Raw genomic sequence first — 22,016 nt, 5'->3', positions numbered from 1 at the left:
TTTTGCAAAATTTTACAACTGAAAGTGAAAAATGTCATTTTTTTGCAAAAAAATCGTTAAATTTCAATTAATAACAAAAAAAGTAAAAATGTCAGCAGCAATGAAATACCACCAAATGAAAGCTGTATTAGTGAGAGGAAAAGGAGGTAAAATTCATTTGGGTGGTAAGTTGCATGACCGAGCAATAAACGGTGAAAGTAGTGTAGGTCAGAAGTGTAAAAAGTGGCCTGGTCTTTCAGGGTGTTTAAGCACTGGGGGCTGAGGTGGTTAAAGGGGTTGGCCCATCTCATACACTGGGGGCATATTGCTAGGATATGCCCCCAATGTCTGGTAGGCGCAGGTTCCAGGTCTAAAACGGAGGTCTAGGGGTGTGCGGTCTTCCTGTAGATTCATTACATTAAAATTACGGTATGTGACCCTTTTTGCTCATCTGGTACACACTACTTTTGTTGAGCCTTTTGAATAAGTCTTTACCATGCTTTTTTGCCACTTGGTTGTGGCTTGCACATGCACTTTATTATGGTATCTGCTGCATTTGATCAGATAGATGTCCTTTTAATCAATGATCTATGAACTTGTAGAGCTGCTATTTCTCACTGCCTATAATTGCAGTTTGCACTTGCACTTCAAAAATTGACGGCACCTTTTTCTCATTGATTAAGACATCTATATGTACATACATTTCTTATGCAGTAGTATCTTGTCTGTAGGCTCCATTGTGAGGTCACTTGTTTTATTATACCTTTGTACTCCATATACTCTCCCAGGATTGTACCGCACTTTTTTCAATTATGGATTTGTCTGTCATCTCCTTTTGTATGTTTTAATCATGTACTTCAATAAACAATTTTTTATAGCTTATCAACTCTCAGTGTTCGCTTATAGGTTTTTCTAGCTATTTCTGAGTTGGCTTTCTTTGCTGAGGGGCTTTTTTGCCACGCTGTTGCTTTACGCATTCTTTCATGTAACCTTCTTTGTATCTAACTAGAACGGAGGCCGCAAAGTGATGGATAGCGGGCAACGCATGAGAAATTAATGAGGGATTGCAGGCCTCCATTTCGGAGATAAGTGTGGGTTCTGGAGGTGGGAGCTGCACCTATCAGACATTGGGGGCATATCCTTGCGATATATCCCCAATTTATCACATGGGCCAACCCTTTTAAGTAATTTTCTCACCTTCTATTGCTATCACATATATGAAGCTTATGAATCACAACTGGAAGTACTATTATACTCACCATAAACCCAGAAATAGATAAGAATTAGAAGCAGTCCACTTACAATCAAGGATACAATATGCAGCGTTTTTCTCAAATCCAGTTAATAGCTAAAAGCAAAAATAAAAGGAATGAAAACACTGAAAAGCATTTTCCTGGTCCAGAATACTGATGGTCTATCCTCAGGATAGGCCAACAAAATCAGAAGGGTAGTTCCCGAATCAGCTGTTTGGAGGGTATCTGCCTACTTAATAGTGTTGGTGCAGGACATTACTGCTTTGTCCCATTCAAGTGAACAGAAAGAAACTTTAGTACCTTGCTCTATGTAGAAAACATGCAGGTAGATGAACCTAGGTACAACAAAAATATAGAGGCAGCAGCAGTTTCATGGCTCTTTCAAACAGCTGACAAGCTTGGTAGCCGAGAATCAGCTAGCAATCCGATATTGATGGACTCTCCTGAGTATTATCATTCAGAAAACCCCTTTAACATATTCACATCTAATGATGGATTTGTTTTCTGCATTAATAATGGAACAGTCAGGGTCCATATTGTGGCAGTAAAGTAATTAAGGCCTGGCAATGATTATTCACTTCATGGGGTAAAGTAGAGGCTTTTTTCTCTGTATTCCAGCATGGGTATTGCTATATACAGTGGTCCCTCAAGATACAATATTAATTGCTTCCAGGACGACCATTATATGTTGAGACCATTGTAAGTTGAGTAATTGGTTCCAAAGCCCCAAAATGTCACCCAAGATAAGAGAAAAAGAAGATGTAAGAAAAATAAGCAGATAACTAAGACAGATAAGACAAGTGCTTACATTTAACAGTCAGGAATAGCTGATAACTAGCAATAAATACAGCTATTTTACCAATGAAGTGGACTTTATTGGCTGGATCCAAGTCTGAGACATTGTATGTTGAGTCTGGTTTCAACTAACGATGGGTCAGAAAAAGACCATAGTATGTTGAAAATATTGTACCCTAAGGCCATTGTACCTTGAGGGATCACTGTAATTGCATAATCAGACTGAAGTCCAACAGTTCTGCTAGCATTAATATCTATATGGATTGGGAAACATGGTGGTTTTAAATCACGTAGAGATCTGTGTGTGAACTTGAAGACAGATACTCAGCTGGAGGACACAGCTTCTGGACCCCTGCATAACCTAATTTGCACTGTATTTGCATCCCCAGGATGCATATATAGTTGAATACAATGCTGAAGAAAGAAGCCATTAGCTACTTGCTTCAGCATTCCGTTGCTATCTGTGGGTCAGGGCAGATAAACTCAATGTGCCAGCTAACATAATCCATAGTTGCAGATTAGGCCAAAGCAGACCGTTTCACTTTTCTAATCATGGGAACATGGAGGCATTTAAAAGGGCATCACTCTATGTGTGTGTTTGGATGTGGCACTTAAAGGATATAGCTATATGTTGAGGGTTCTTAAGGGGACTCACATTGTATGGGAGGCACTTAAGGCGAAATCACTATGTGAGGGTCCCATTTAAGACAGCATCATTCTATGAGGGGTCAATAAGGGGGCTTCATTCTGTGTGAGAGCAATTAATTGGGTATTATACTGTGTGTTGGGGCACCTAGGGATCACCCTGCTGTGAGAGAGAAACTTAGGGGATATTTTCGAGCGACCAGTGGAAGAGTGTGTGGAGGAGGAAGGGAATGGTAGTTCTAATTCTGATTGTGGTCATAGCACTCACAGTCCACAGTGGCAATCTCCCCCCTAGCTCCCACTGGGGATGACCAGTGACAGGAGGTTGCACCCTTTCTTCTCCCAACAGCGCTCCTTGGAGTTGCGGCTCCTGCCTGGTGGTAGTTGAGGTGCCCTTGATGATAGATGCTTGGAGGGTGCAAGCCAGGAGTGCAAGTGCAGGGACCAGCAGATGGTGGAGTCAATAACCAGGCCTGTTGCTTGGTTAAAGTCTATATACTGAAGTTACAGATAGGAACTTTAGCACATGTAGCAGCACGGCACAGTTCCAAAGCATACCACACTACAATATTTTCTTAATAGCAGCGTATGGACAGCAGCAATGATGGAGGTTGTAATACTCCTTCTTACTAAAGCCTCTCTACATAACCTTAGTCATGCAATGAGGTTCTTGATAAACTTCATCAGTTTCCTAGTTGAAAGATGCAGATTTGAGATATGGCTAGCCAAATCATCTCCAAATATGGAAAGGTGCACAAGCAATGTTCCCTCTAACAGCAGTAAGTCTCTCTGCTAAAAATGTGCATAATACCTTGCTGACTGACTCCAATGCACAGCCTTTTAGATTCTAAATCTTGTGATTTTCTTGCCTCTAGAACACTTTTCATCATAAAACAGCTTCCTTTGCTGTAGAAGTTTCAGAGATGAAGGTTCTCTGAGCTTGGGCCTAGCTCTGAGGAGCTTGCACGTGTAGCTCTTCACTTTTCCTCAAGCAGAACAAGATTAAACAGCTAATCAAGGAGCAGACTTGGGTCCATCACCTGGCAACCTGACAGGATCATCAAAGGTGTTAACCCTTAATTTTCCATGCAATGACATTAGGTACACAAATATAATAAATTCCAACATTTTATATGCAATAAACTTTTTAGCAATTAATCTTTTACAGTAACCTTGTTCTGGAGTACTGCAGTTATACTTTTGGGGTAATTAGAGGCATTACACCATGCTCTAATGGGCATCATATTCAGTGAAGAGGCACGAAGGGAGCATCCTGTTGTTTCATAGGCAATAAAGATGCATCATACTGTCGGGGCACCAAGGGATCACTCTGTTGTGATGGGGGCACTTAGGAGACATCCTACTGTGAGGAGACACTTATGGGCATCATACTTAGTGGGATCCATTATGTTGTCATCATACTGTGTGAGGCACTAAAGAGACACCATTATTGTCTGAGGGGCAATCAACGGCATCCTTACTATGTGGGAGACACTAAGGGGGCATAATTATTGTATATGTGACACAAAGAGGATTACAGTGGAAATTAGAAGTGTGCCTTATTAAAAAAAAAAAAAGTTGCCACAGCATGCTACATGTCATTGGTGATGCCCCTTCTTATATTTCTTTCTGCTTGGACCTCCAATAAAGCATGTGGACCTTTACAAAAGGTATTGGAGTGCCCTTGGACTAAAGGTAAACATTTCCATCCATAGTACTTGCAAACTATAGGAAATTGCATTGGCTTCTCTGATAGCTGGGTCCATGGCAGCACGTATAGGCACACATTCACAGCATCTCCAATCCCGGCCACATTGTGTCTGCCCTACAGAGTTGGCAGTAACGCCTGGAAATGAGCATGGTTTAATCCAATGGAAAAAGCCTCTGTTTTAATTCTATTGTCTGTTTGTTAATTTGCTTTCTCTAGTTGTGCACATCTATCTGGTTTATGAATATGGAATGATATTATGACATACTAAATAATCCTCCCTAAGGCACATCCGCACTATTGTCCATTGGTTAATAACCTACAAATAACCTATGAGGTCTTGAAAACAAAGCTTTATTAGGATTGCAGTGCATATTAATTTCCTAAAGCTTCTTTAGGGCATTGCCAAAACCCAGACATTGTCTCTAATTGGTGATGATGGTGGGAATTCCAGCCAGCATTCAATTCTGTTCAGATATCTCTGTCAGCAATGCTTGCTATGATCGGTCGCAAAAACAGGTGAGGGCTGCCTTCTCTGGGAATATTCAATATGATTTGGATTCTGAACTTCATTTTCTCCCTTTTCTATGGCAAGATTAAATACTTACTTGAAAGGCAAAGCACAATCTAGTGTCACAGCAGAGGAACCCATGGGAAGTGGAAAGCAAGGCCTCTGCAACATGTCTGTGGTAGATTTGGAAGCTGAAAATCCTATTTCTCAGTACTCAGCTCCGGTCAAAGAGCCGATAGTTATCCGTTTGCAGTAATTTGCTGCCGTTTATACAACCTTTTCACTTTCTATCAGCTCTTCACTGATGGCCAGCTTGACATGCTGTTACTCAAGTGAGGAAATTAAAATTTGATGCAATAATCCCAAATAAGAAGGACTTTATTAGGTAATGTATACACTTCAGATTAGGTATTCTTAAGAGCTACACAGGTAGAAAATCAGAGGCATGCTGTGTGCCATAGATAAGGAGGTGGTCATAGCTTGAGCAGAAATAAAGATGAAAAAAAGTAAGGCCGAGGGAGAGAAGATTGATGGAAGAAAAGAAAAAACTATGTAACTGAACACTGCTGCAATACATAGCCCCACTTCTAACAAACAAGAGAAGGAAATGTTAGGAGAAGCTGCCAAATAAAGATGAGAACGTGAAGGACCTTGCTGCTTCATTGCTTTCAATTCTTCTTATTTATAAGGAAACATAAAGGCAGACATGTGACTTACATAAGCGAAAGGCTATGGATGACTTGTCTAGAGAGGTATAGGTACATAGCAAGTTTTTGGAGACTTTTTTCACAATCTAGGGGTTCTCTCACTTCAGAAAATGGCATTTATCATGTAAAAGTTAATACAAGGCACTTACTAATGTACTGTGATTCTCCCTTTTCCTTTTATTGCATTATACATTACTTGTATCCAGGGGTTATGGCCACCACTGCAAATCAGATACAAGGTGGTCGGGATGGGAGCTGTTGGGTATGCACGCCTATGAACACTCCCATGGGCCAGGCCACCAGAGAGGCCGGTGATTTTTCCTATAGTGTGCAAGCATGGCCACCGGTGATGGATTGTAGGGTAATCGTAACCATGGAAATGAGCAGTGTATAATGTGAGGGGAAAATGAATCAAGTCAAGAAAGGCAATATGAACAAACACAATACTGTATATTAGTAAGTGCCTTGTAATAACTTTATCTATATGATTTCTATGTGTCTGCATGGGTTTCATCCAGATACATTTCGATAAATGGAGCGGTCACAAATTTCTGCAGCAAATCTGCTGTGTATAAATTCACAACATATTTGATAATCATCCATCATTATATAAACTGTGTGTAATATACGGGATTATACCAGTTTGATGAACAAATCAAATACATTATAAATTTCCCATAAAATGTGGAATGTAGCTAATTTGAGATTAATTTTGGATAAATTGCTCAAAATAGTGGTCACTATTTTACCGATCAGAAGACAAAGAACACAGCAACTATACAAAAAGGGACAATTTTTGGGCCATTTTTAAATTTAAAAAAATCTGACAGTATTGTGTGTTATTACTACTAGATATTATGTGTTTTAATATATACAGTATATGAAGGACTTGCTACATCCAACAAAGTACGCAGGTTGCACCTGAGCAGTCAGGCACCCTCGGGTACTGTGAGTGTACATTGTGGGTTGTAGCCAGGGCTGGATCACATGCACAATGTACACCACATGAGCCAGAAAGTGCCAGGAGCCCAATTGCATCTGAAAGACCAGTGCTGGCCCGGTAGGGACATTGCCATCATTATCAATATTATAGTTGTAAGCCACATGAAGGGGGACACATTAGTTAAAAAATCATGGATTCCCTTTAAAGTAGCATCCCTGGAATTTTTGTATGGTGCATGGCTGATATCTTTTGATAGGTAATGTGGGCAGTCACTTTCGCTTTCTTTCACCATAAATTTGCTTCTAGATTTCAGGCATATACTGGGCTAAAGAGGGTGCAATGTGATATAGCATTGCTAATGTGAACATGTTCTCCAGTGAAGCCATATCTTGAAATATTCTATCACAACCAGCATTATTTTGGGTGTCTAATAATAATGTTGACTCAACTTTTTAGAATTCGTAAACTTTGAGGAGAGTTGTATAAACCATTTTTTTCACTAGATTTTCACAATAACTAGAATTAATTACAGCAGTAAGTTAACAAGAAGCAGAAGATGTATACCTACCGGAGGTGAGTTTTCATATATGTTAGTGCTATACGGCAAATTAACGAAAATTGGGTCCATGTCTTGAATATCAGTGACTGTAATGGCAAGGTTAGCTAATGTTGACAGAGGTTTTGTCTTGTCTTGATCCTAACAATTAAAAAAAAAAAAGAAAAAAATTAAATTCTAGAAAGAATTTTAGACAGAATTTCCTTTCACATTAGCTCTGTTATTTATCAGCTTCTTGCAAACCCAACCACTAAAATATGCTCCTTCCAGTATAGACTGACTCATTGACAACTTAATTTCCAGCCTGGATCTCACAGCATATAATTTGTGAAATTGTCCTGGATTTTCATTCCATATAATGTAAAGTGTGGAATCCTCGGTACGCATGCAACAAAGAATTCACATATTTACTCCAAAAACTGTGGTGGATTACTTAGATGTTGTGACAATAGATTAATTCCACAAGATATAAAACAGTGGTGTACCTATCACAGATGCAGATCACTTACTGCTATGGGGCAGGGGGGCAGCACTGAATATTTTCTTATGTTCCCGACATAAATCCACCACAGATTCCTGTGGCCACCACTAAGGGAAGCTCAATGCATAGATTTTTTTTACAGCTTCTATTGATGTAAGTGCTAACTTTATATATTTCTATCCATTGAGCTACCTCTAGTGATGGCCACTTTTATAATATTCTATGTCAATGGAAGCACGCATATGAGGAGAGTTATCTCTGCATTTATACCAGTTGTCTTGTGTTAACACAATTATAAATAGGGTGATCAGAATGAGCGTCATGTTTATTAACTACCTGTTACATTTTTTCTAAAAGTGAGTGAGGCACAGTGCAACATTTTTATAAGACTACTTTTATAATTGCATTTTTGCTGACGGTTTTGAGATCGGATACGGTTCAGAACGGATACGGTTGTATTATATCGAAAATGAAGAAACCGGATCTGGCACTAAAAGCATTGTAAGTCAATGGGTGAAAAAAACTAATCTGGCACCATTGATTTACATGGGTTTTGGTGCCAGATCTGGCTTCATCACTTGCCCATGCCGCACACATAAAAGCTGGCAGAGATTTTGTGTCCAGCATGTGAAGGCAACAAACTGGAACAAAATGCATTCTGATGCACTCTGTTCCAGTTTGTTCAGTTTTGTCCCCATTGACAAAATCAATCAATGGGGCCCTATGCCAGATCTCAAAACTGGTCATTACAACGCACATGTGAAAGTAGACTAACACTTTTTTTTGTTAAACATTTCTCAGAATAAAAAAAACCAAAACATACATTTGTTAGAAATCATATTTCCTGGAAGTGTTTGACACATGTGTACTGGAAAACTGGGTTGGGTTGAGACGGGATTCATACTAACGTTTGTTATGAGGCTCTATAAGATCTGTGTGTGCCCCTTAGGCTAAATTAAACTGAGCACATTGTATTGTTCACAGCAATTGTTAGTAGAAACATCAAAATGATTCAGCTTTCATGCTGTAGAATAACACATAGACCTGGCCTAATGTGTGGCCACATGATCAAATCTTTTTGGCAATCTTGATCTTATCGCCAAATATTCACCAATATAATATGACTGTTCATCTCTAGTCCATGTCAAAATACAGTGCTTCCAAGATTGGCATGGACTGAGCATAAAGCATGGCACATAGCAGATAATTCTACAGGTGAAACTCGAAAAATTTGAATATCGTGCAAAGTTCATTTATTTCAGTAATGCAAATTAAAAGGTGAAACTAATATATGAGATAGACTCATTACATGCAAAGCGAGATATTTCAAGCCTTTATTTGGTATAATTTGGATGATTACGGCTTACAGCTTATGAAACCCCAAAGTCACAATTTTGAGGTACCCTTTGCTCAGGGGGTATGGACTAATTAGCTGACTAGAGTGTGACACTTTGAGCCTAGAATATTGAACCTTTTCACAAAATTCTAATTTTAAGCTGCATTTATGCAATTCCTTTTAATTTCCATTACTGAAAAAAATGGACTTTTGCACGATGTTCTAATTTTTCGAGTTTCACCTGTAGATACATTTCCATAATCAAAAACACTATAAGGATAAAATGTAATCAGGAAGACTTGTCTGTCGTGAGCAACATGTTCTAGTATTTTCTCGAATTGACAGTTGCATTGCCAATAGTACAACAGCTGAGACTTGTGTGAACTTATAGCTTAATCTTCCAAGCTCTAAAAAAATGTATAGAAATGCAATGAACTAGACATATCCACTATTGTTAATGGAAATATCTTGTCATCTTAATGTCTATTCTACTTCACCAAGCAATGTCAGTAAATACACATTGCAAGTTGCCATGTGATGAGTATAAATACCGTTATGCTCTGATGGGAGATTGCCTTTAATATCTGTGTTGGTGTGTCAAGTAATGACAGTAAATTTGTGTTCTGTATTTCTATTTAATCACAGGTTCCAGCTGAACTGAGAATCTGTTCCAGACGTAGACAATCACTTGAATCAACCAGTGCAACCAGACATGACACTTTTTACTATCTGTGCCCCAACTAATAGGGCAAATAAATGTACTCAGAGGAAAATGTACTGTATTTCATAATTATCAGAAGCTTTACATTCCTGACTTGTTGCCATTCATTTTGATAAATAGTTGCCATATGTGTCTTTATATTAGAATACTTACTGAAAGTGCATATACAATTTTCCAGCATTAGCATAAAAGTTAAATACAGCACTATCCACAACATAATTGCTAAGGGTACAGCCACACAATCAAGTTTTTGAAGCACAACCCGGAGTGGGTCATGAAAGGAGAGAAGGTATTAAGGCCAGATAAAAATTCTCTGTTTTGAAACAACTCCTGGGTTTGGCTTCAAAAACTGAATAAAAAAACTGAAAGTGTGGCTTTGCCCTAGGATGCATGAAGTTTTCTACTTAAAAAGTTCCTCAAACGACCCACTTAAACATCTTTTAGAATATGCAACTTGTGTACATCAAGGGAGTCAATTATTCTACCGAAATGCACCTAAATTAGGCGTATTTCAGGCGCAGATGGCAGCTCAATTGTTGCTGTCTGTGACATCGCCCCGCTCACGTCATGTCATTTTTAGGTGTAGAAAATGGTCTAAATGTAAAACAGCTAGGAAGCTGTGTTACATTTAGAACTGACGCTCTGGCTGCACCTATTCATAACTTTGGCAGATCCACCTCCAACTATGGGCTTTTATTAAGACACTAACATTTGTGTTTTATGTGTTAGGCAGTCGGCTCCATTCATTTCAATAAGGGGCAGGGAAGGAGGAAAGTTGATTTACTGCAAACATGCAAAATAAAAGGAAAGGTTCCAGCACTTCATATTCTGGTTATTGCTTCGTCTTTATTTCATTACTGGTTGCAGACTACATCTTGTGAAAATCACGTCCCACCACCACGCTGGTGGGAAGTGATTTTCACAAGATGTAATCTGCAACCAGTAATGAAATAAAGACGAAGCAATAACCAGAATATGAAGTGCTGGGACCTTTCCTTTTATTTTGCATGTTGAGAGGACTTGTACGGTTTGTTCCGTGTATGGGGAGGATTTGGTGAGCTGGATTTTACCTTTTTTTGCGGACTTTACTGCAAACATGAAATGCATGATAATGGTGTGTCTGTAGATGGATCTTGCTAGTTAATAAAGCACTGTGATTACAGCAGCCTTGGCAATGAGTCAAGCAATGTGTAAGGCTGATTTTACACATAGTGCCAGATATATCATTTGATTACACCAGTTTTCTGGTGTGAAAAAGTAAAAAACTACATGTTTGCAACTTTTTCAACGCCCAAAAATTTCTGTGCAAATTATGTTTCTCTGCCATCCTCGCCACAGAGGAGCCGCAACCCCCACCATGTTTATCATCTTGTATGCCAGTTTTCTGGCGTAGAACAACTCTGAAACCTACGCCATCCGCTCATTTGTTGGCAGGCTGATGCTGGGAAGAGTTATATGATAATTACACCATTGGGAGCAACTTGAATATTTCTGCTGTGTCGCTCTGTCACTATAATTTTATGGGTTTTGTTTTTATAGTGTTTCCTATGCAGTAAAATTGACCTGTTACCTTCATTGTCTAGGTAAGTATGATAACAATGGTACCATATCTTTTATAGTTTTTTCTTGCATTTTAATACTGGAAAAAAAGTAAAAACTTTGGGAATTTTTTTTTCTCAGCATTGCCATATTAAGACCCTCATAACTCAAAATTGTATGTCTACGGAGCTGTGTGAGGGCTCATTTATTGCAAGACGATCTGTATTTTTTTTTTTATTAATACTTGGATTGTGTGACTTTTTATAACTTTTTATTGAAGTTTTTGGAGTGACAAAAAATGACAAATCAGCAATTTAGATGTTTTTTTTTTTTTGCATTCCACCATTTGCTGTCTGGGATAAATATTTTTATATTTTCGAACAGTTGAGCATGCAGTGATGCCTATGATATTTATTTTTTTAATTGGTTATTTTAATGGGGAAAGGGGAGGGTGATTTGAATTTTCATATTTTTTTTTACATTTTTAAAACCTTTTTCTTTCTTTTACACTTTTTAATAGTTCATCTAAGGAACTTGAACAAGCAATCACTAGATGCTACTACATATACTAATGCATTGGAGTCTATGAGCATTTTATTTTGTTCTTATGGAGCCCTGCCACATCGTCAGCTTCTGATCATTCAGGAGGACCATGGCTGCTGGACACACTATCCGACTTCCCCGATCCCCGCTAGGTGGAGCCGTTGCACAGCAGGCACTCCCATTTTTTTCTTATTTTACCTCACAGATGCTGTGGTCACATCTGAGGGGTTAAATGTGTGCAACAGATGTTATCGTCGAACGCATACATTTGCTATGGTGCCCGCTGTGCTCTTAAGCAGGCGCCATATTTAAATATCTGACTTCTTCCATAAATTTACGGTGGACTGTTGGTAAGAGGTTAAACAGTACAGTTCAAAAAAACATATTGTTGTATTTGGCACCTTGTCAAAACCAAAGCTAACTGGCTTCTACTACTTCTAGTGAATCATGGCTTGAATGGATCTATGACATTCTGGATACATTCCTGCTTTTAATGGATATGTGCAGGCATATAGCGATAGACTGACATGGAGGCTGTTCTGTAGTACTACATGAAGACTTTGAAATTGCTGTCAAAACTGATTATGTGGGATTAATGCTCATTTAAACGGTATTCAATAACACAGCATGAGCATTATCTTACAATAGCCTTAAAGCTGTGCAGTTTGTGACCATGCTGGATGTTTATTTTCTAATCTCTGATTTCCCTTCTACAATATTACTGGTAAACTACTTGGTAACTTTCCAGCATATTATTTTTATTTAATGTGCATGCACAGTTCCTTTTAAAATACAGAAGATTGTTAACAGTTTATTTTTGAGCGAAAATGAGTGGTCGAGATTTAGGTCACAGTGGCCTTTAGCAATCGGAAATTTGGGTGGAAAAGGAGGTCACAATTTGGACTGGCCAAATTTGCTAATGTGTACCAGGTGTTTTGTGTGTGCACGAAAGATCTTTACTAAGAGAACTGTATATTGAAAAAGGCCCTTTATCCCACTAGTACTAAAACTGCATATAAACTGAGGCAATTTTACAGTGATGGCAGTTTTGACCACAGCAAAAATTCTGGAAAACCACATGTTGTGCAGTGGCACATCTATGTCACACATTACAACCCTACATGAATATATAGTTGCCAGATTTAAAGGGGTTGGCCCCTTGTGACCAATGTGTACATAAGATGACTATAGTTAGGTCCATTTATACTTGGACAGAGAGAACATTTTTCTAATTTTTGTTCTGTACATTACTACAATGGATTTTGAACAAAACAATTCAGATACAGTTGAAGACATTCAGCTTTAATTCAGTGGGATGAACAAAATGATTGCATAAAAATGTGAGGGACTAAAGCATTTTTTAAGCATTTTTTTTAACTCAATCCCCTCATTTTAAGGGCTCAAACGTAATTGGACCAATTAACTAATTGTAAATAAAATGTGAATTTCTAATACTTGGTTGAAAACCCTTTGTTGGCAATGACTGCGTGAAGTCTTGAACTCATAGACATCACCAGACGCTGTGTTTCCTCCTTTTTAATGCTCTGCCAGGCCTTTACTGCAGCGGTTTTCAGTTGCTGTTTGTTTGTGGGCCTTTCTGTCTGAAGTTTAGTCTTTAACAAGTGACATACATGCTCTATTGGGTTCAGATCAGGTGACTGACTTGGCCATTCAAGGATATTCCACTTCTTTGCTGTAATAAACTCCCGGGTTGCTTTGGCTTTATGTTTTGGGTCATTGTCCATCTGTATTATGAAACGCAGACCAATCAGTTTGGCTGCATTTGAGCTCACAGTATGTCTGTGAAAAACCCCAGAATTCATCCGGCTGCTTCTGTCCTGTGTGACATCATCAATAAACACTAGGGACCCTGTGCCACTGGCAGCCATGCATGCCCAAGCCATCACACTGCCTCCGCCGTGTTTTGCAGATGATGTGGCATGCTTTGGATCATGAGCTGTACCATGTCTTCGCCATACTTTTTTCTTTCCATCATTCTGGTAGAGGTTGATCTTGGTTTCATCTGTCCAAAGAATGTTCTTCCAGAAGTGTGATGGTTTTTTAGATGATTTTTTAGCAAAGTCCAATCTAGCCTTCTTATTCTTGAGGCTTATGAGTGGCTTGCACCGTGCAGTGAACCCTCTGTATTTACTTTCATGCAATCTTCTCTTTATGGTAGATTTGGATATTAATACGCCTATATCTTGGAGAGTGTTGTTCACTTGGTTGGCTGTTGTGAGGGGGTCACCAGTGCTTTATTTCTCAGGATGTACCAAACTGTAGATTTTGACACTCCTAATAGAGTAGAAATTTTGGGGATTATTTTTTCTGTTTTTGCTTATGAAGGATGGCTTGTTTCACCTGCATGGATAGCTCCTTTGGCCGCATGTTTACTTCTCAGCAAAATCTTCAAAATGCAAGCACCACACCTCAAATCAACTCCAGGCCTTTTATGTGCTTAATTGAGACTGACATAATGAAGGAGTTGCCCACACTTGCCCATGAAACAGCCTTTGAGTCAATTGTCCAATTACTTTTGGTCCCTTTAAAAACAGGGTGCCACATGTAAAGGAGCTGAAACTCCTAAACCCTTCATCCAATTTTAATGTGAATACTCTCAAATGAAAGCTAAAAGTCTGGACTTTATGTCCATGTCCATTATATAACTATAACCTGAATATGTTTTAGTGAACAGTTTTAAAAAAATAATAATTGTGTCCGTGTCCAAATGTAACTGTATATGGCACTATTAGCCTTTGTTGATATTCTGTGCCATTTGCCATTTTTCTTAAGACATATCTCCTTGTTAGGTAAATCTTATGTGCTATCTGCATAGAGGTCCTATCCATAAGATGGCCATTGATGGAGGGTCATGTGACCAGACACATCACAGCCTCCTCCATTCAAACACACTGCTTCTACACTTAAATCCCAACAATGCAAATGCAGATGGTGGATGCAGTGTGTTTGAATGGAGGAGACATCACATGGAGGTGATTTGCCTGGTCACATGACCCTCCATCAGCAGCCATTTTATGAACAAGACTTGTGTGGAAAATGGCACAGAATTTAAACAAAGGCTATATGGGTTTCCCATCTTTATTAAGTGATGGCCTCCGGATAGGCCATTACTAGATGATTGTCAGGAGGTCTGACACCCCACACCCTCGGTAATCAGTTGTTCAACAAAAACTTCAGCACTAAAAGCAAACAACTCCGTCTACTTTGCAAACAACTCCGTCTACTTTGCAGTGGACTGAACTTGTCATTGCACCACTCATCCCTTTGAAATTGTACAGAAGCCTGAACAGAAATAATGCCTGCACTAAAATAATGCCCACACTGTAGTGCTTATTGCAGATTGCCACTTTATAGGACTACCAAAAATGTTGCTAACCATATAGCAAAGCCTGGAGAATAATTCCCATTATGTAGTTGTCTCCATGGAAAAGTTACTGCTATGCCTGTACACATACAAATTCAGCAGTCAAACTAATGCACTTATTATCCAGCAAACATATCCCCTCCATACTTATGAACTAATGTGCCAATATGATTGTGCAAATCTTAACTGTGAGATAAGTATTGGAGAACTCTGTCACACAGAAGTGATTTATACTTCATCAATTCTCCCAAGCTTCCTTACAGCGGGATATACAGGCGGCTGGCCACAGTTGCCTATTATTGTTTTTCTGCCTTCACAAGCATATTTTGTTTAAAATCTTGAATTCCTGGATCTCTGACTTTTGGCTTGTTTATGACTTCACCTCTGACAGCAGATTGTACCATTGATGTAATCTGGTGCTGACCCAGTCTGGTATTTGATTCTGTGCTTGTCTCTTCTTTGGTTTTAACGTGACTCTCCGGTTTTAACTTAGGCTTGTTATTGGTTTTGCTCTATAATTTCGTTCTGAGCCCATTGCCCATTGTCCAGTTAGGGACCATCACCTAGTTGGGCGCCACCATTTAGGGCAGATTGTCCAAGTAGATGGGGACAGTGGTGTCACTGGAATTTAGGACTGATCTGTTTCCTAACGTGACAGGCATAATCCATAATGATAAGTTACATATATCCCCTAACACTACTTTCTTAGTATTAAGTGATACCCCAAGTGGTGGAAGGGGGGGGGGGTCTCTTTTCAGGTGGTAATATGTAGTACTTTGTAGTGTTTTCCTGGGTTTCATAATATCATTTTTTATCTGGTCATTTACACCTACTACTTATTGCACATATATCTTACATTAAAGTGTGTTTTTTTCATGTTCTTGGATATTAGTTATGGAAATGTAAAATTAATATGTGAAGTTTATGTTCATTTATTTATTTTAGTGCTGACTCCACCCCCGCAGAGTCAATGAAAGCAAAATAATAGCTTCTAGACAGTGTATATGACTTACCGTTGCATTAACCTGAAGTTGGTATGCCACAGTGGTTTCATAGTCCAGCGGACTGATCACAGTCACAATGCCCCGAGACCTATCAATAGCAAAAAAACTGGAGGAAGGCTGAATCGCGTACAACACGCTTCCACCTGTTCCCTGATCAGGATCTGTGGCATTCACAATATAAATTGGAGTTCCCACTGGTGTGTTCTGAAAGAGAGGAAAAACATATGGTGTGAAATTAACAGATGGAAATTAACTAACCCACTCAAACGGTTCAAGACAAATAAACTGACCCTGTTACTGTGTAATGTAATCTGAAATGTTTTATTACTCCATTGGCAGCAAATCACCTCATTATACTTGCTTATTCTCAGCACTGCAAATAAGCACAGTTGCCTGGGATACTGTTTTCTTACTGTGTTACAGGAAATACATTATTAGAAAAATGAATATACCTATTTACCTAAAAAAACCACTGTAATTAGTGTCATTCCAAGTTTCACATTGTTGCCTGCTTGGCAATAATTAAACCTATGACTGCAGTTTTCCCCCTTAATAAAACAATTATCGCTTGAAACATTAGTATTGAGATTCTGATGAAAACCAACATAGGAAGAACAAACTTTAGCTACCATTCACAAAAGTAATATAGGGTTTTATGTAATTTTCCAAAGTAGGACATTCAGTATGCACTAATGCTGAGGCAGAGGAGGGCTAATGTTCTTCTCACAGTTTTATCCATTGAGCGGGCTAATTTCAGCAGCCATCTAATTTGCATGGGGACCTCATGACAATGTTGGGGGAGATAAGGATTGGGTTGTTGGATTTCAACTGTCTGATCCTTTTATTTTTGGGTTGGTAAGCCAATGTCAAAGGTATCTGGCAGTGACCTCCTCTTCCACTTTCTACTAATAACACTGATGCAGTTGAGCTAAGCAGGCGTGTGTATGAGGGAATCAACAGCTATCCTATGTTTAAGGCTGGCCCTAGGCTAGGGCTACATGTGAACTTTTTGTATCAAGATTAACCTTTTGAACTATTAAAGAGGTTGCCTGGTTCCTACCTAAATTGCTACCCAATTTCTTACCCCAACATGCAGCAGGAAAAAGGCATGCAAGGGTGAATTTTTTTTTTTAGCGTTTCATATGCCTTTACATGTCAGAGTAAAGCATTTCAAAAATTTAAGTAAAAAGCAGACAATCCCTTTGATGAAGTGATAAATGCAGTTGACAGGAGTGCTATTTCATACAACCAGTTTTTTTCAGCACATTTTCATGCAGATTTTGATGTGTTATTGACATGTTCATTGATTTTTTTTTTTAACCAATGGATATTTACTTCAATGCAAAAATACATTTTCAGCTCATGTTTTTTTATGCAGATCCACAACAAAAAACACACAGAAAATGCATCGACACGTATGAAATTGATTTTAATGCTTCTCATTCATTTCAATGGGAGATCCAGGGAGGATTCTGCCCCAAGATAGGGTATGCTGGTTTTTTTTTTTCCACACTTATTTTTTCCACGTGGGTTCCAAGTACTGCTTCCCATTGAAATGAATGGGAGGCTGTCTTGAGGCATTTTTTGGAGCTGATTTTTAAGTGGAAACGCTTCAAATCAGTGCCAAAAACTCTGTGCGAACTGGCTCTAAGGCTACCAATGCTCCATTGCTCTTCAAGCATTGAAATGCAACCTAAGACCCACTTCTTCAGTCATGGAAATAATCTGTCAAAGCCTTTATCTTGGACAATGCTTCTTGCATTATATCTCTATCCCATGTAAAAAGGTTGCTTTGTTAAGGCTCTTCTTCTGACTCAGTGGTAGACAGCTGTTACAAAGAGCACCAGTCACTTTGGACCACCAATCATGTCTTGCACTACACTGACAACCTACTGATTTGAATGGGCACCATGTAATGCTTAATTTCCCCAGTGGTGGCATTGCAGGGAAACTGAACATTTGCTGCCAGCTTTTTACCAGATTTACAGCTGATTGGGGGTCCCTGCAGTGAGACACTTTATGATCAGCTAATTGGCAATGGGCTCTTCTAATAAAGCTGTCAAACCCTTTCAAGATCATTTCTATGTAGAATGCATGGCTTAAAGTAAAATCGCTATAAAATCAAATAAATGTAATATTCCCCAGCATACAATTTCACATTTTCCAAAGAAAACAATGACAAAAAATGCAGGCAAAACTGTTTCATGTCTTTACTGTTGCGTGTCTTGTGTAGGATCTGATTTAACAGTGTGACTTCTAGAACACCATAGAAAAAATTCCCATGCTAAGATCCCTATGTTAAGATTAGAAGAGGTATTCTGGTTACAGAAAGCTATCCCCTATTCTCAGATGCCACTAGGGCAACAAGGAGCCCGTTCTTGTGTTGCAGCCACCAGGCCGTACTGAAAATTTTTGTATTGTATTAAGATATAGTTTACAAAGGAAGAGTTTGTAGGAATAAGTGCCTAGAACAGGATTTGTACTAAAAGTTTATTCTAGTTTAATTTTATTACTTGTGTTATGTTCTGCTTCTTCAATTCTCAAAGATGGTGTAAAATATGGGAGAGTGAAAAGTAAAGAAAACTAGATTTCAGAACCATGGACAGCAACATACAGCTTAATTTATGCCTGTGGCAGCTATTGTTTGTACTGGTTGTCTTTAATTCCTTTCCAGAACATGTGGACTAGTCATCTGACTAAGGCTATTTTAACAATTGTGTTTAATTTTTCCAGTATTGAGATCCATCATAGGATCTCAATACCGGAGAAAAACACTTCTGTTTTGTTCCCATTCATTGTCAATGGGGACAAAACTGAACTGAACAAAACGGAGTGTACCAAAATGCATTCCGTTATGTATTATTACAAACTGAAGCATTTTTGCTGATCTCTTCTGTATCAGGCAAAAACGCAAGTGTGAAAGTAGCCTAAATTTAAATGACTTAAAAGGAATAATATCACATTATACAGTGTCAGATTAGGGAGCCTAGGGCCCACCAGGAATGTCTATTTTGGGTGCCCACCGTACGGATACATTCAAATATTACCTGCTCACAGAGCAGCAAGATGCTACCAGATGATTGAATATGGGGGTCCCTGCAGCAACTTTGAGAAGGTAGGTCCTGGGGAAAAGATGACACTGGCAGCTTTCCTCTATACCTAGAAGTCATCTCGGCTCTGATCGTGTCTATAATAATAAACTGGGGAGTTTAATATATCTAGTTTTTTATATGAACATAGGCTGGTTGAGGTGCTATACTGTCATGAGGGTGTCAAGACCTATCGCTGACCCTGTTGTGCCTGGGGTTAGAAGGTCGCAGCGGGTGGCTACTCACTCATTTTCAAGAGATCACTCCATGACCTAGTTGTGGGAATGGATTCCTGCTTAGGTTTGCGATCCTTTTTGTCCCTGTTAGGAATCTGTAGCTTTTCCTTTCAGCTGTTCCCTGTCAGCCACTCCCAGCTACTATCTATTCTCCCTTTCTGCTTCCCTTGTTTCCAGATATAGACCTTCCTTCCAGGTTATCTATTCTGACCTCAGGTGGTGTCGCTGTGGAGCCTGCTGGAGCTGTTGGAACCAGTTCAGTTGAATCTCCGATTCTCTCCAGCTTGTTTCCTACTATTTGTTGTCTCCCTTCTGGGATTATATGTTGTGTTTGTATTGTTTGTCCTTTCCCTGTTACCTGTGTCAGTGGTGAGGACTACTGCTCCCACCGCCCTACTCACTACCTAGGGCTTCTTTTTAGGGTAAGCCAGGGACAAGGCACGTGATCGGCGTATGGGTGAGCAATCCATCTAAGGACATCAGGGTAGCCAGGTGCAAGTGTTAGGTTAGTTAGGGCTCACCACTCCTCCCTCTCCCTTGTGTTAGGGCACCCGGTCTCCCTACCCTCTGCGACTCACATCTGGTACCTGCCATACCAGATGTGATATGTACATTTAATATATGTATGTAGTGCAGTTAGTCTACTGTGTTATGTGCTCAGGGGCCCACCGGGAGATTCACCTGTACCCCTGTGGGCCATTCCGAGCCTGACATTTTACATCCTCACTTAACCTTTCTCTCCCAGAGGTATTTGGATATTTTGCACCTATGGCAGAGAACAGAATGTTTGAACTTCCAAAATAATAATAAAAAAATTATACTGGCCCACCCATACCTAAATACTTTCTGAAAGCAGAGACCCAAAACATTGCGAAATTTCCATTTAGCACCTTCAGGCATCAATATGTAATTTGCAAAAAAAGTTACATAAAAGTCAATTAGTGGGTAAAAGTGTGACCCAAGCAAAAAGTTATACACATTGTACATCTTAAAAATGAAAGTTCATACATACTTTACATACACACTTCCATGCAAAAATATAAATTACAAGCAAAAATATAAATTACAAGTTTTACTGAATCTTTTCCCACAAAACTATTTACCAATTTGCTTAGTTCCTCCTGGTCTATAACATGCTGTCTGCAGATTGCAATGCATTTAGTGTTGTCAGAACCTCTTTAAAGTAGATTTTCTTTTTAAAGTAACAACCTTTATGTAAACATGAATGACACACCTTGAAAAATTATTGCACTCCCAAAACCTATCCAGTAATTATGTAAAAAACTAAAATTTTGTCTAAAACTCATAACCAGAAGTTTACAAACACGTGTCTTACCTGCTCTAAGAGTGTTGTCTAAGTGAACCCCTCGATCTTCACAGTACCCCTGATGGTGGGGATAGACTTTCCCAAGGGAAACACCAGATCACTACCTCTTGAGGAGGATAGGCACACGAAAAAGTTGGTCAGGTGGACCAGGAGGTACCTGAGAAATGTACCAGAGGTACAGGCATCGTCAGCAGGGTAAGTCGTTACCAGGAGCAACAGTGCAGGACCAAAGGATGAGGCAGAGGCGAAGTCAGACAGGCAATAGGTCAGGATTACAAAGAAATCAATGAAGTAAATTACACTTTTCTTTATACTTTTTATACATGTAGGTACAGGCATCATCAACAGGTTGAGTCATTATCAGGAGCAACAGTGCAGGACCAAAGGATGAGACAGAGGCAAAGTCAGACAGGCAATAGGTCAGGGCAGGTGGCACAGGTACAGGTCAGGCAATCCGGAATGGCAACAGGAGAGTCAAGGCAAGCAGGCAGGGATCAAACAGGTAGCAGAGTCCAGGAACACAAGCGGATATCAGGAACCTTAGCAGGACACAAGGACCTTGACACTGAGACATCTAAGAAGGGGGCTGAGCCACTTATATATGTGCAGGAGGGCTAGGATTGGTTGGCAAGGTCAAATGACCCAACCCATAAAACACAGGGAGTGTTAAGGAAATGCTGCATGAAACAAGCAGCAAGCATGCTGTGGCCAGAGCTGAAAGGAAACCCTGGCAGCAGATCACCGCTAAACACGGCGCCCGGGACCGCAGCGGTAAGCAGGGAAACAGCGGTCCACAGCAGCCGCTGTTACAACCACAAATGTATACATCAAAAATAGCTTGCGTTTTCAAAAAAATTGAAGCAGGCCATGCAATATTTGACTGGCCTCATGACATTGGATTATCCACATAGTCATCACCAGAGAGCAAGGGGTCATTTACAGTTACACAAGGACAGCATGGTCTATGCCTCTACTCCTCTGCATGCAGCCTGTCAGGATGGACCACCTGCCCCTCTCTCCAAGCTGGCTGAGATCATAGCTGGCTTTTATGGGGGGGGGTGTACTTCAACCTGCGCAATCTTGGTTTATAGCTTGTTTTAAAGCTGAGAATCTATGCTTTAAAACAATCTGCTCGTAGTTAGCCCTAGGATCATGGAGCTAACCATGATACAGATGGAAACAGAACCTTTAGAAACTAAGTTTAGGAGTAGGACCTGCAGGTAAATGCAGCTCCCACTTCACCTGGTTCTATCTCCAG

At 39.5% G+C, this 22,016-nt stretch overlaps 1 protein-coding gene across 1 annotated transcript in view; it reads right to left on the bottom strand.

Moving 5' to 3' along the window:
* CDH23 (cadherin related 23) overlaps window positions 1–22,016 on the bottom strand; it is a 1,196,655-nt gene that overhangs the window by 889,931 nt on the left and 284,708 nt on the right. Inside the window, exons 5-6 of the mRNA XM_040438415.1 lie at window positions 16,116–16,310; window positions 7,110–7,238 (exon numbers count right to left, since the gene is read on the bottom strand). Of these exons, the coding sequence (XP_040294349.1) occupies window positions 7,110–7,238; window positions 16,116–16,310 (324 nt within the window). The remainder of the gene's footprint in view (window positions 1–7,109; window positions 7,239–16,115; window positions 16,311–22,016) is intronic.

This window comes from Bufo bufo, chromosome 6, assembly GCF_905171765.1.
Source record: "Bufo bufo chromosome 6, aBufBuf1.1, whole genome shotgun sequence".
Classification (NCBI taxonomy): domain Eukaryota; kingdom Metazoa; phylum Chordata; class Amphibia; order Anura; family Bufonidae; genus Bufo; species Bufo bufo.
This window is presented reverse-complemented; position numbering and strand designations above follow the sequence as displayed.